Consider the following 16,169-nt stretch of genomic DNA (forward strand, 5'->3'; position numbering starts at 1 on the left):
GTAACCCTATTTATACGACTCTGTTTTTAATCCAATCAAAACAACCCACTATTGGTGGTACCAAGAAGGAGGCCTAATCACTCACGCTCACAATGAGATAGAGTTTTCCCAACAGATAACTAATTTACAGAAGAAACATACTTTATCTACAAAAAGATAAATCAGAAACATCCATCTGCACACATCCAATCTGCAAGTCTTAAGTGGAAGGCAGCCCTACTCCTGGACCTCAGAGAAACAACTGAAATTTAAGTCCTGGTCAATGCACCGCAAATATCAATATGAGCATCTAAGCACTCAACAGGGAATTGTTTTTGAGTGTTGAAACTGAGAGCTGAAAATAAAAAACAAAAATTATTCGAAAGTGGGTCTGTGGGTCTCACAGCAAGATGAGCTGGTTAAGGTAAAAATCATCTTTTCATGCTGCAGCACTGATTGTTAGCACAAGATGGATCATCACACCCCAGCTCTGAGTGGTATTGGGAGCTCCACTACGGTGACAGAGATGCCACAGGCATGATGACAAAACAAGAAGGCAAAGTCAGCTTTTCAGGGTGATTATGTTTCCAATCATTCTCTCTGTTTCAGACTACTGACAAAAACTTGAAGGAGTAACAGAAGCACGGAACTGTCACAGCAGCTGAGGAGTTCACTGCAACTCTTCTTCATCCGTAATTCTTTCAAGCCCAGTTTGCCCAAGGCAACCAAGGTGGCCGAAATGAACATGGGAGGAAGCAGGAGAGTGACTGAGCACAGGTTTCAGACACCAAGAGTCAGGCCTTTGCATGCCCTTACCATCTGTGTGACTTCTGCAGAAACCTCTTAATTACATTCACTTTAATTATTGTTAAGCAGGGATTATAAGAAGGATCACAAAAGCACTGCAGTCCAGTAGGGCTGTGAGGATCACACTGAGATGTACATAGCATTTATCACTAGAGTTCTCATACAAACTGTAATCGTCAGCATCATCCAGGGCTAAACTTATTACACTTGAACACATCTTGGTTGTTGTTTTTCTTGTTCCTCTATTCTTGATAAAATTTCTTCCCCTGAATACTAGGAAAAATAATTTCTTACCTATCTTCTTTGTACATATGAAACATGGAAGCCTGAAGTAGGGGGATGTAGATGTTCTCTGAATACCTGATAGCTGGAAGATTCTGTGGTCTATCATGATAGTCTCTCCTTATCCTTGTAGGAAGTTTCTAAAGTGCAAAATTTCAACCTCAAATACTGGAGATTTAGGTGAAATTTCAATTTTGCAGCACTGTACTGTTCAACGCAATATCCACTAGCCAAATGTGACTACTGAGCACGTGGAATGTACTTCACTCTGAATCAAGTATAATGTATGCACTGAATTTCAAAGGCTTCTTCTGAAAAAATGATACACAATATGTCACTAATAGTTTGTCATATCACTGGGGGTGTGGTTCAGTGTAGAGGCCTTGCCAACATCTCAAGACGCTGAGTTCAATCCCCAGCTCCACAACAAGTAAAAGTGTGTGCGAAGTAAAAAGAATTGAGATGTGATATGTACGTGCCATCTCCCCACGACGAATATAATCATTATGGACTACAAACGTACTAATAAAAATTAAAATTTAAAAAAATAAAAATTGTGAGGGTTTAAAAATTATCTTCTCAATCACAGATTAAATGACTACCTTGGATATTAGTTAAATAAGATGTGCAATTAAAATTAACTTCATTTGGGCAACTGAAAAACCACAGATGGATCACATTTATTCTCATGTTTGTACTCACCAGCACTGCTGTACACCTGAGGTAGGATAAAAACTAAAGACAGGTAGAAAGGAGTCAAGGAAACTCAATTTTGTCTCCCCTACCACCTAAAACTTTGGGACAGGCCTTGCTCGGCTCTGCACTTATGCATGCTAACTGTATAGGGAGTGTCTGTATTACAGGACTTGTTAGCCCAGAGTTTACCTAGTCCATCTCAGCTGCCTTCAAAACTGAGGACACCAAGATCAGAGAAAGTAAAATAATTTTCAGGACCCCAATTTGCACCTTTCTAACCCCCTCCAGTTCTAACCCCTAGAACAGAGTGAGCCCCTCCAGTTGCTGTAGCTAGGGACTTTCCTGCTTCCCCTACCATGTATGAGTAGTAAATCTGCCCAAGCCTTGCACTGGTACATCCTGAAATTCTTCTTCTGTGACAGGAGTCAAGAATCTACTCAGCAGGCTGTGTTGAGGTGCCCATCTCCTCTTTGGGGGAGCTCGTTGGACCCTCACTGGTGGACCTCATCTGCTGGACCCCATGCAGAGACACAAAAAGGACAAAACAACTTGAGACAATCACATAATTCTCCGGAGCACTGGGTACCCCTTCGGAATAGTTACCTAACCTTACTTACCCAGACTTCTATTTGCCAAACTGAGATTAATCTCTGCCAGTGATGAGCACAGACTAAGCCATAATTAAGCCCACTAAGTGGAATATTTTAAATCTACTGCAAATGTGTTTGTTTTTACATTTTACCTGGGAATCAAGTATTTAAACTCTAGCCACAGTTGGTCATCTATCCTATTAAGGAAGCAACCTTGAATTCTGACTAGTAAGAGGCAATCTAAATGATTTCCTTAGGGCAAAATTAAGCTATAACTCCTTTCTATTTGGGAGTCTTTGGGTCTCCTTCAGCCACCTCAACATTTAATTGTACCTGTGCTTTATTTTGTTTCCTAAGAAGCCATACTAGGTAGGATGTAAATGTGGATTACAACATCTTAAGCCACAGGGAAAAGAATTCCTGCCCTATCCTTTAGGAGTGTCTCTCTGTCCTCTCTCCCCCCCAACAGATAGAGATTCTAAGATTTATAAAACAGTAATATATGAAATATATTTCCCTTCTTTGTCAAGCATTTCCCAGTACTCCTGAACCCAAAAAGGTTAACACTATTTACTCCTTTCTGTCTGGCAGGCTATAGCTTATCACATATTTCAAACTGATATAAAAAGTAGTGAAGAAAGCATCAAAAATACTCAAAACTGACCTCTGCATCTAGGAAACGTATTTATTTGGACCATTAAAAAAGTAAGCTAATATATCTTTCAAAATAAACTATAATCTCCTACACTAATCTATAAAAATACACCAAGTTCCAGGAGAATCTTTTCAAATAAAGCTAGGTGTGATAAGCACACAAATGTAAAAACAACTTCAGGAGGAGGAAACAAAGCTCTCTGGACATCACCCATACAGCCACTTTTGCAATCACAGTTTTACCACTTCAGACGTTTGACAGGGAAAGGAAAAAAACCCTCTGTCTGCATAAGCTAGGTCACTCAGACATTTAGAAACCACAATCCCTGAAGTCTGGATTTCTTGGGTGAGTAGGAGATCACGGAAACCAAAGCTACAATGTACCATTCCCCACTGTGAAGGACATCACAGGAAAATTCATGCAATAGCTGTCACCACTGAAACTGAAATGAGTTTCACTTTACAGCTAAATCCCTAGTAACGGTATCCAACTTGTGTTGTTAGCCCAGGTGATTTTCCCTGCAGTTATTCCAAATGAGAACACAATCAATAAAATTCTGTTTTAAATTGAATGTAAACTTTACCCACAAGCATGAATTTCACTCAATTTTGTTTTTAAAAAAAAATCTCTCCAGAAAACTACCATCAGACAATAAGCAGTATAATGATCTATATTTCTGTATAACTGGGAGAAACTGTGTGATTCCAGAAAGCTTACCCAGACAATAGCCATCAGGACCACATGGGCTGCCATAACAGGTAAGAACGCCAAGTTGTTCTGCTGCTATTTTCCTTTACTTTGGGATCGGCTTCATCTTTCCCATGTGATCCATACTTTCCTACTTATTCTAAGTGATGACCACAACACTTCAGAGACTGCAACAGAACTGGTCACACCTCGTGTTTCTATCAAAAAAATCTGTACGTACCTTCCATTTGTAAAAAGCCACTGAACTGTGTGTACTCTTAAAACAAGAGATTTCCTTGTGTGAAATATAAACCTCTATAAAGCTGATTTTAAAAGTAAGATACGTATTTTAATAACAGCCCTACATAGGTATTTTTACCATACTCAGTTAAGGCCTGAACAAATATATCTATTTCATGAGTAAATTTTTTTATATTCCTATTCTTAGTGTGCATTCTGGTACCAGAATGACCCTTTGCTTTGTTTTTGGTTTGGGCCTGTGGCAGACAAATGGTTGACTAAAGAAAGGATGCCTGAGAGGGTTGTAATGAAAGAGTGAGAGGAATAAAACCCTAGCAGCAAAATTAATAAATTAAGCTGATGAACTGCATCTTCCTCATCCCCCCACAAATAACTTAGAGAGTGAAGAGTCCTTCTGAGGTTGCCATCACCTTTGTGGCAGCCTAGGACTGTCCCTTCCTATCTGTCCCTGAGTAAGGGCAGGAAATCAGAGACACGAGGCTCTGAAGAATGTGGGTGCTTTTTTAGTGGGGGGAGGTAACTAGTGAGGAGCATTATTAAAAGTCACAGTCTAGAAAGCACTTTATATGCTCTCCTTAAATACCTCCTCAGGAATGCCTCCTCAGGAACAGGAAGCACTCTCTGGCCATTATAAACTCCTGGTTCTAAGAAAAAGAGCTCCAATTCCAAAACAAGACAAAAACACTACATCTCTGCGAAGGTGAAGAGCACTTCTGCTTTCCCTTGGAAATGACAGAAAATCCACTAACTTTTTGTCCAAATAACTATCTTATTCAGTCTCAAGATTTAGCAGCCTAAACAAGAAGAGAAAAAAACTTTAAAAAAAACAATGTATGGTAAACAGTAAAGCCTGAAAGTGTTTTCTATCACTCATGCATCCATTCAAGTGTTTGCTGAGTTTCAAGTGTTTCAAGTGTTTCCTACCACACCAGCCTTTGCAATAAGTAATGGAGAGATAATGGTAAGATGGACAAATTGACTGCTCTCATGGAGCTTATGTTCTAGACAAATAAGCATCAAGCAAATAAATGAATAAAAATGATCGTGCAGCAAGTGAGGCTGCCGTAACAACACGGTAATGTAATATGGTAACGCACAGGGTGAGGTGACATAAGGCACAGGAAGATCTGAGGAAAACACTACTCACCTCAGTGGAAGACTGCTCCTAGCAGCCTCCATAAGGCTGCATTTATGCAGTATGTCAAGAGCCAAGGTACTGCTATCGCAAGAGGGCTTCTAAAAGTCAACTTGTATTGGCTTTCTAAGTAGTAATTAAAAACAAAAAGAGGACATTATGTGAGTCTTCACGTTGTGTTCTTCCGTGGCCTTCTGAGTGAATGAATACAGATGACTGCTTCTGGAATATGAGGGGCTATTCTTAGGTTCACTCAATGTTTAAATTCTTGTGCAGCATTAGTGTACACGGAAAGACCCGGGGCAGGAGTCAGTTAACCAGTTGGGTCGCTTCCAGGTTCTTTCACGGAGTCTGCTATAGCCCTGCACAAGAGGAAAGCTCAGGTGCAAAGAACCAAAATCCACAGCAGAGGCGGGAGCCGCCCTGGCCTAGGAGCCTCCTGACCCCCACAGTGTCTGACAACAACTGCATGGGATACTTCTGCTAGACCACTTCAGATGTGGAACTCCAGGCCCCACAAGTGTGGGTTTTTGTTTTTTTTTTTAAATGTAGTTATCTAAATGTATTTCAAATACTATATGGAACTGCTGTGTCCAATCCAATAACCATTAGCTCTACCTGGCAATTCGAATTTAAATTTTAATTAAAATTACATAAAATTTAAAATGCAGCCCTTCAGTTGTACTGGTCACATTTCAAGCCCTCAATACTGGACTGAATAGCACAGGAATAGAAAACTTTGTCTTCACAGAGAGTTCAATGGCACAGCGCTTTACAAGTTACTTTGTATTTGCTCATATATTACAGTAACTGCTGCAGGGCTTTCTCCCGCCTTTGAAGAAACTTCTCTGCCATGACATCGTTATCACAATGTACTCTGTAAGTGCTTTATGACTAACAGTGTAAAATAACTAATTTTTCTTTATTACTTAATGAAAGGGTAATCAATGTTATGAAGAAACCCAGTGAGTAAAATACAGGAAATTTAATATCTACTGACAGTAAAAAATACCTGAAAAGCAAAAGAAATCAAAATTTTGCTTTCTAGAAAAACTGCTGGCATGCACAATCCAAAAATTCCTAAGAAACACTAGAGGCAGAGGGTTAAAAGAAATCTAAAAGTCTCTTAGGGAAAAGGTGCAAGACCACTGTGACATTCACACCTCTGTCATTTCCATGGTATGTGCTCCCAAAGACTCACGCTATGCCAATCATCATGATTTACTCTAATAACTTTAGATAAAGTTCTCTTTTTTAACAAACATTAAGTCCTACAAAGGCAAACGTAAGTATGCATCCCTAGAACCTACACCATGCCTGGCACCTTCTATTAGTTCCCTTAAATATGTGTTCAATAGATAAAATCTCTTCAGAGTGCTAAAAGGCACGTGAGCAAGTATTACCCAGCGGCTCTCACACAAGGTGCCTCAACACTCACAGCCACTGTGCGCACCCTCCTGAAAAAGTGTTACAAAGAATGTGTTCTCCTTGGCGAGGTAGCCAATTAAAGACAGCAGATTTCTATCTTCTTCCTATACCATTAAAAAGCAAATCAGTAATTTACATTTCTGCAGAAATCATTTGTTACCCTCGGAGCAGTTCCTCTGTGATGCAGTCATTACTGCACCACTTCTCCCCAGGCTTCACCTGGTCATAGAGAACTGCTAACGGTATGTAATTTTCCTTTCCAAGTTTATCCAGCCAAAGAAAACCCTCAATACCCAGTAACTCGGGAGTGGGTAAGTAAAAATAAAAGCATCTGTCCTCAACTGACTGTTACACAGACACATAAATTAGTGCTATGAAAATCAATATTCTATTTTATTACTGTTACAATATATTAGGTAAAAGAACTTTAAAAGTTTAATCGCTTTCACTATAATTATATAAAAATATGCATAGTGATTACAACAAAGGCCTAGCCAATGAGTTAAAAATTTGCTCTTTTTTCCCAAATTATATATATGAAAACTTACATTGTTACCAAACACATTAAATGTCATTAAATTTGTAACTGAATCCATAGCAGACATAATCTCTCCTAAGACTTCCCATTCTTTTCTTTATTCTCTACTTGACTAGGTGAAGAAATTATTCCTCTGTGTGCATGTGTGTGTATGTAAAGGCGGGAATTTCAGTTGCTTTAAAAGCGTAAATTTCTTGCGTTAAGAAACCACACCTATTAGCTGCTTTGTATATAGTTGGTGTCTGTTATAGGACCCTTACTACAAGGAGCTGCTTCTAATAAAATGCTGACTCTTGACAAACACATCTCTAAGAATGTATGAACATTTTCCATACACACATGAAAAAATTCTAATGCGAAGGTAGTAACAGGAAATAATATATTTTAATGTATTAATATCTCACCTGGAACCTGGAAAGCCTTCACAGTAATCAGTGAAAACTCGTGCTGCTCCACGCAGAACAATTTCAATAGTTCCAGTGCTGCTGGAGACTAGAAACGGGAGTGACTGACGAGGAGGAGCCAGCAAGGGCACCACGCTTCGGGCCTTCCCTCGCGCCCTCCGCGGGTGGGAGTCCCAGCCCACTGACATTTCTCAGCATTTGTTTTCGTAGCTTGCACAACAGACATATGAACTCCCACACAACTTTCCGATTTCAAAATAAGAGCCAGTTCCACAAGAGAACACAGCACTGCACCACTATGGGCACTTACTTGGGAAAGCTTTCTCAGAGAGGTTGTTCGATGTAAAATCTGTGACAGCCTAACCCTGAAAGGAATAAACCAGAATGTGTACACAGGAAGCAGGTTTACTGCCTGAGGAAAAGGAATCCTATAAAGTAGTCTGTAATAAAACCAAATGAAGAAAGATGCTTTCATTATTCCAAGTGATTTTAAAAGAAAGGTCAGTATAAACATGTGTTTACAAATCTATGATGCATTCAAGTTAACCTATATGGAATGGAGCACTTCCTACACGTAATGCCTCTCTTCGCTATCATGGTTTAACTTTACTTGACTTTTTAGCTTATTATAGGCTGAAAAATGCTTTTAAAATTGGGAAAATACATAAGAAGCACATTTTAAAGTTAGTTGTTATTTAATTAAGGACAAAATCTTACATAAAAGCCACCTTTACAGTGACCTGTAATATGCTGCTGCCCACATACTTTCTATCTTGAAGTGGAAGAATGAAGGGGAAAGGTACATATGCTATGGGGAGCAGCATAATTTTTAAGGGAACAAATCTCAGTCACACCATTAGGTTATCATATGGCTTGCACATTTTTCTCTCATACTTTACATTTATAAGTGAGCTAAGAAGTTTAAAATAACAATATTTAACATATTCCCTTTGCTAGTCTAATATCACCCTGTAAGTTTTATCATTAGGGAAGCAAAATCCTGCACTTACTTATAATGAACTTCTGTCTTTGTGGGAACACAGCTAAAGTCCTTCATATAACTCAAAAATGAAATCAGTACACTAAAGTCACCATAGAAAGTAACCATAGGGATGACAGTGAAGTCACAGTAACATTCCTTTGATGACAAAGTATAACGATTCGTTCAAATTCTCTGTGGCATTCTGGAATTTTACATTTTTTAAAATTCTAAGCAAGTTCATTTTTCTGACTGAAGCATTCCTACTATCAATTGAGGATAACAGTAAAGTATCATGAAGTAATTCATCCATTCCCTTCCACCTTCCTCTCTTGAAAGGATCTCACTTTGTTGCCCAGGCTGGCCTCAAACTTTCAATCCTCCTGCCTCAGCCTCTTGTGTAGCTACGATTACAGGAACATGACACAATATCCAGCATTTATCTCTTTTGAGGAGTGGAAATACCAGTATTTTTCATTTTTAAAAATTAGACATTTTTTAATTAATTAGGATTACTGGTACATTTTAAGTACACATAATGGTCACGTTCATCATAGGGACTCTACCTATACATGATATTTTAATTCCTGTACTTTTACATTACCATACCCCCCCTTCAACCCCCTTCCTCCCCTATTTTCAAAAGCTTTGTTCTTCTTTTCTTTTCCCTTCCTTCCTTTTCCCCTCCCCCTTCCCTAGTTCCCCTTCCCATTTGAATCTTTTCTTCCTATTTCACAATATCTACTATACAGTTTAGTCCTTGTTTACACTTCTGGTTTCTCACAACAGAGAAACCACACATGTGTGTGTCTGAGGAACAAGGGTAGGAAAGGAAGAAGTTAAATGATCGTTATTTGTGGATGACATGATACTCTATATAAAAGACTCCAAAAACTCCACCAAAAGATTTCTAGATTTACCAAATTCAGTAGCATAGCTGGCTACAAAGTCAGCACCCAAAAATCAATAGCCTTCTTGTACACAAATAACAAACTCACTGAGAGAGAAATTAGGGAAACCACATCTTTCACAATAGCATCCAAAATAACTGAAATACTTAGGAATCAATCTAACGAAGGAAGTAAAAGACCTCCACATTGAAAAACTATAGTACTCTGAAAAAGGAGATCAAAGAGGATATCAGAAAATGGAAAGATAACCCTTGCTCTTGCTTAGGAAGACCCAATATAATGAAAATCACCATACTTCTAAAATTGTTATATAGATTTAATTCAATCTTGATGGAAATTCCAACAGCAATATCTTATAGAATTAGAGAAAACAATCCTAAAATTCATTTGGAACCAGAAGAGACCTACAATAGCAAAGGCAATTCTGGGCAACAAAGATAAGGCAGGGGGCATCACAATCCCTGACTTGAAACTACACTACAAAGCTATCATGATAAAAACAGCAAAGTACTGGAAAAATAAATAAATAAATAACAGATGTGAGGATCAAGGGAACAGATAAGAGGCAGGAAAAACTCCAAGCATACTCAGCCACCTTATCTTTGACAAAGGTGCCAAACATGTTCACTGGAAGAAAGACAGCCTCTTCAATAAATGGTGCTAGAAAAACTATCTTTCCACATGCTGAAGACTAACACTAGACCCATGTCTATCACCATGCACTAAACTAAAATTGAAATGGATCAAAGAACTAAATATTAAAACAGAAACACTAAATCTGCTGAAAGAAAAAAGTTAGATTTTCTAACAAGAACTTCCTATGGTTCCTTTGTCAAACCTTTAATATAGATAAATCACCACTACAATCCTCACTGGGGTCTTCTAGGTATAGTATAAACTAAAAAAATCTAGGTTGGGTAGTATTCTGCAAATGCCAACCACCCTGATTTCTTGTCCTGACCCTCAGGCTCACACTTGTACCCATACAGTGCATGACACAGCCTGGAGGGGCTGCCAGGAACCTGACTCAGTGGTCCCCTGTAGCTCTGCTAAATTCCCCATGCCACGAGACAGTGTCTGCCATCTGTTCTGGGAAGCTTTCCCTTAGCATTGCGGATGCCATCATCCTTGTGCTGTGTTCCTCTTTGTGCAGGATTCTTGCCTGATGTCTCCAGTGGTTTCTAACTCATCTACCCCTGTGCTGCTGCCCATCACAGGACACTGAAATAGGGATATTCTGCGGGTCCTATTCCATTTCCCCTCTTCCTCTCCACTGTTTCTCCTTGGTGCTATCAACCATGCCCTGCACAGTAATCCAAGCCACACAGTGACAATTAGCAAACACACGTGAGGTACAGTCTTAAACGGGGGGTCTGCTCTCAGTTGCTTTCTAAATGTTCCCCACATATGTCCCACAGGCATTTCAAGCTTCAAATTCTGCAAATGCTGAACTTACTATCTCAGCAACCAAACTTATTCCATAATCCTCTTGTCCTCCTTTATTCTCCTTCATGGTTAATGAAAACATCCTCCAAGTGAGATTAAAATTTAGTCCAACATGAGGATCCAATGTGATCCATTACAATGCCAAAAAGTACAAAAAATCAAAACAAGTTGGTTATGGACTTGTTACTTAGGGAAATAATTATATGAGAGAAACAATCAAATTATGTACTCTGTGTTTAATTCTAATTGAAAGGTTTACAAATTTTATAATTTGTTTTAGTATTGATTTCTCAAATGAAACCAAACTTGCAAAAATTTTCCCCACTACTGGGGTTAAACAAAAGGACCTCATACTGAGATATATGCCTAGCCCTTTTAAGAAAAAAAATTCAGTCCTTAATTTTGTGACCAGGTGTCACTAAATTGCCCTGACTGGACTTGACTTTGCAATCCTCCATGCCTCAGACTTCTAGACTATTAAGATTACAGCCACTGCCCACCATGCCCAGCTTAAACTTGCAATTTCTTGATAATAGATGGTTTTTTAATTTTTATTCCAGGCATATAATGGGCACTAAGTAACAAATGAATGATGAACGCTACTAATGAATAAAAATAAGCTGGTATTTCCATAAAATACTGAAACAAAATGTTTTTCTGTGCTTAATTTAGGTTCTATCCAGAAAACAGCTCATCTTAAAAAAAATTTAGGTATCACTTCTACAGTCTTAATAACATATACAATACTGTTAAGCAATATCCTAGATTAGAAGGTTGGCAAAGTATTACACTAATTCTCTTTGAGTGTCTAATTCCTATAAAATAATTTGAGACTTTCTTTATACTGCTACCTCAATCTTTACAGGTATTTGTATAATTAGTTTCATTGACAAATTTAATTAAAATGTTAATCATCATTCCCCTTTGATCATTAGAGACACTAAACAAAATTAGAACTAATAATGATCTCAGTCTCAATTTTCTAATGTTCTCTTCTAGGTAACATTTAAATTATATGGGTCATGTAAATCAATAATAATTATTTTTCCTAACAAGATTATCATTAGACTCTCTCCAACCAAATATTCCTTCTTGTCTTGACATTTTAAAAAATGAAAATAAAAGCACTGCACTTGGACAGCCAAAGAGACAGTTCAACATGCCTAAAAGGCACAGCACAAGGTCACTTGGTAGAACAAGAATCATCCAACTTTGCACATCAGCCTCCACCCTACGTACAGATGTCTCTGACATGGTAATAAAATGAGAAACCATTTGGCTTAATACAAGAGCAACTTGGCACATATTACATGTAGCATCTAGTCCTGGTTGCCTAGCAACCAATCATGAGTGAACTGCAGAGAATCAAACCCCTAAACAAATGTACAGTTCCTGCATGTTTCAAGGACCTAAAGAGATGTCAGTAGTTAAATTCTAGTTGAAAATTACCGTGCTGAGATGGAGAAAAGAAAAACCATCATTATCTCACAGAATCAAGCATTGACTAGAGGCAAGATTTGATCCTTTCAGTTTATCTTTTGACCCAATGGCTTTATAGGAAAATTCCTGACAATGTGGCTTATAAAATATAAAAACTTCATGCAGAAAAAAACAAGAAAATATTGCTGACAATTTATAATTATTCACTCCACAAAATACATAAAGAGGACATCAGAAAATGGAAAGACATACCCTGTTCCTGGATAGGCAGAACCAGTATTGTCAAAATGGCCATACTGACAAAAATGATAAATAGAATTAATGCAATTCCCAACAAAATACCAGTACAAATTTTTACTGAACTAGAAAAATATTCTAAAATTTATCATGAACCAGAAGAAATCCGGTATAGCCAAAGCACTCCTGAGGAAAAAAAGGAGCAAAGCACAAGGCATCACAATCCCAGATTTCAAGATACATTACAAAGCTACTGTAGTAAAAACAACATGGCACTGGCACAAAAACAGACATGTTGACCAATGAAACAGAACTGAGGTTGTAGGAACAACCAAATGCACTTTCACCTATCTGATTTCTAACAAATGGGCAAATAATACACCCTAGTGAAAAAGATAGCCTCTCTGGTCCTAAGAAAACTGATTATTTGCATGCAGAAGAATAAATCTAGATCCATATCTCTCAACCTGTACTAACATCAAAATGAATCAAAGGCCTAGATATTAAATAGAAACACTGAATCTGCTAGAAGAAAACACTAGGTAAATCTCTTGAAAACACAGGCACCGGCACGAACTTTCTGAACAGAGCCCCAACTGCCCTTGTATAATACCTCAAAAAGGAAACAACCAACAGAGTGAGAAGTCAACCTACCAAGTGGGAAAAAAATCTCACCAGCTACTTTTCAGACATAGAATGAGTATCTACAATATATAAAGAATTCAAAAAATTGGACCCCCTATAAAAAAACCAACCCCCCCCCCAAAAAAAAGAGCAATTGCGAAGAACAGATACTTCTCAAAGGAAGAAGTATACAGATTGCCAATAAATACAGAAAAAAATGTTCTGCATCCTTGGTCATTAGAGAAATGCAAATCAAATCAATACTGCAATCTTACCTCCATAAGAGCTACCATCAAAGATTCAAATAACAAATGTTGGTGAGGCTATGGGGAAAAAAGTACCCTCCTACATTGTTAGTGGAAATGTAAATTAGTACAACCACTATGGACATCAGTATAGAGATGCCTCAAAAAACTAAAAGTAGAAATTCCATGTCATCCAGCCATTCCTCTTCTGGGTACTTTCTGAAAGAGTTAAAAGTCATCATATTACAATGACACATGTTTTCTGTGTTTATAGCAGCACAAATCACAATAGAATTATGGAAGTGACCTATATGCCCATCAACAGATGATGACATTTGCAGGAAAACGGGTAATTTGTGGAACCATATGCTGAGTAAAATAAATCAGACATATATAAATATTGCATGGTTTTCTTTATATGAGAGATATAAACCGTAAATAATTTAACAAGCAAAATAGAAGAGAGATGGTAGGAAATGGAGAGGTAGACTTCGTGGAGATGGGAATGGGATCTGGGGAAGAGGGAGTGGAAATGGAGGTAAAGTAGAGTAGAAATGACTGAGAAGTGACACACACATGTACCTGTTCCCCAGGTGAATGCGATTATGACATACAGCATACATACATAAATAAAAATTACACTTGTATTTAAATTCATATGCATGACCAGAAGTGGCAAGAGGAAACAATCTTCAAGGGCATACAGGTTACCAAGCAAAAGCAAGCTATACAGAGGAATTTCATGGCATCAAACTAAAATTCAGGGTCCTAGTGCTGAAAGAGGAGTCCTAAGAGACAGGTCAGGACCCTGGTAGTTCAGCTTCACACAAAAAATGGAGAGGCAGAGAAGGGCTTTTAACTGATGAATAATGTAATTACATATGGTGATGATAGGAGACATGTCAGAGAGGGTAAAGCTGGCCTCAAGAACAGACAAGAGGCTACTGCAGTAAGAGAAAACTCAGGAGACTAAACCACCAACAGATCTGGATGTGTAGGAAGGGTTTAAACAAGACCTCTGGGGCTGGGGATTTAGCTCAGCGGCAAAAAGCGCCTGCCTGGCAAGCGCAAGGTCATGAGTTCGGTTCCCGGTACCGGAGAAAAACCAAAAAAAAAAAAAAAAAAAAAAAAAAAGACCTCTGGGTTTCTTACCACACCAACACAGCTAGGGAACTCAGGCACTTCACCTAAGACATATGCTACTCAGTCCCCACTGAAACACCAGTTTCCCATTCTTCCATTCTCCCTTTTATCCCAACAAAACAATCACACCGAGGCTAGACACATCTGTCTGGGAATGGAAAGTTACTGAAGAAAAAAGAAAGGGAAGTCAAGGGTAATAAATGCAATATGTTACACTGAGAACTTCAATACTTCAATTTGAATAATACCATTTAAGAAAAAAGGTTTCAAGTTTTCAGTAAGTGGAGTTTCAACCACTGCACATACTTCACCCACTAACCAACTTGCACTTAATACCACAACTTTGTGCCTTTCTCTTACCTAAGGTGGTTGAGCAGAGGCTGAAGTCGCTCATCTGACTGCACAGCAGGCAAAGTCCTGGCGGTTAACTGAAAGCAGAAGAGAGTCTGTAAGAACACCAAAGGCCAAACACCGAACAGGTATCAATGTTAAATGCAACATGGGCTGGGCAGCGGACCTGAAAGGCAGTACTTAAAGTGTACAGAAATGCCTCATAGCTTTATAACAGGAAAATATACCGAAAGCTGATGTGCTGTATGACTGTAAAGGGAAACGCATGGCTGCCAGGGAGTGAGGTATTTCAGTGGGTTTAGAACTAAAGAAAAAAGGGAAGCTAGACACAGTAAGAGGGAGCACCCATCGGAGTCCACGGAAAAGCTTCAACTCACAAACAAATTTTTACAAATAAAAATGGGAAAACTTCTAACATTAAGATGTATAAAATCAGCCTATGGTACTGAATTCTAAAATGCTGGTAAAGTTAAGGAGAGGGACTTTCATCTATAGGTAAGATTCTGTGAAGGTGGTTATACACAGACAGTAGTGTACATATACACAAATACACGTACCACCACATACACCTTCATTTGGACACCACGTTAAGGATGCAAAAGCAACTCAAAGTATTTAACACTGAAACAGGACCTCAAATTGACCTCGGAACTAGAGCAAAAGCCTGACTGTTGAACACTGTACATGGAAATGTAAATTTTCAACTTTATTGAAAATTTATTTATTTATCTATTTCTCTGTATCTCTATATTATATTCTTTTCCATTCTTAAGAGAATGCCCTCATATATTAATTTGTCTCAAAGAAATTAAAAACATCCATTAAAAAAGTTGGATACTTGATACTTTGAAATAATAAAGGAACAAAACTAAAAGATAACTCTTTAGATTGAATTGTGATCCAGAGTTCTTATGTTGTACTAATAAATCACCTTATAACTCATAGAAGAGCACCTCAAGACAAGCAACAAACTAAAAGACATTCTTAGTATATAAAAGGTATCCTGTTTCTAATTTTCTCATCTATTAATTAAAATTTCCTGAAAATGGATAATAGTCATCTAATTCATCAAACCCACCTTTGATGCTAGGCAAATAAAAATACAGTTATCATTTTTTAAATATATACTCATTTTAAAAATTGACCAAAATGCCATTTATGAAGTCATTTTGATTAAATCATACCTAATAATGGAAATCTTTCCAATTTTGTACAAAAACAAATAAAATTAAAATACTTATTAATTAAAAATATAGCAACATAAGACAAGATTCTGGGCTTTTAGCACAACCAACAGACTTTCAATATCCATAAGAAATGTTAAGTCTAGA

General features: G+C 37.9%; 1 protein-coding gene and 1 long non-coding RNA gene across 3 annotated transcripts in view; one reads left to right on the plus strand and one right to left on the minus strand.

Annotated features, from left to right (window-relative positions):
* Prim2 (primase, DNA, polypeptide 2 (58kDa)) overlaps nucleotides 1-16,169 on the minus strand; it is a 256,592-nt gene that overhangs the window by 84,258 nt on the left and 156,165 nt on the right. For both annotated transcript variants that reach the window (XM_005406880.1, XM_005406881.2), the window contains exon 8: nucleotides 14,848-14,915. In XM_005406880.1, the coding sequence (XP_005406937.1) occupies nucleotides 14,848-14,915 (68 nt within the window). The remainder of the gene's footprint in view (nucleotides 1-14,847; nucleotides 14,916-16,169) is intronic.
* LOC102025485 overlaps nucleotides 6,751-16,169 on the plus strand; it is a 56,803-nt gene continuing 47,384 nt past the window's right edge. The window contains exons 1-2 of the long non-coding RNA XR_264264.1: nucleotides 6,751-6,831; nucleotides 14,853-14,966. This is a non-coding gene — a long non-coding RNA (uncharacterized LOC102025485). The remainder of the gene's footprint in view (nucleotides 6,832-14,852; nucleotides 14,967-16,169) is intronic.

The sequence above is a fragment of the Chinchilla lanigera genome, unplaced genomic scaffold (genome assembly GCF_000276665.1).
Source record: "Chinchilla lanigera isolate Chin_1 unplaced genomic scaffold, ChiLan1.0 scaffold00101, whole genome shotgun sequence".
Taxonomy (NCBI): Eukaryota; Metazoa; Chordata; class Mammalia; order Rodentia; family Chinchillidae; genus Chinchilla; species Chinchilla lanigera.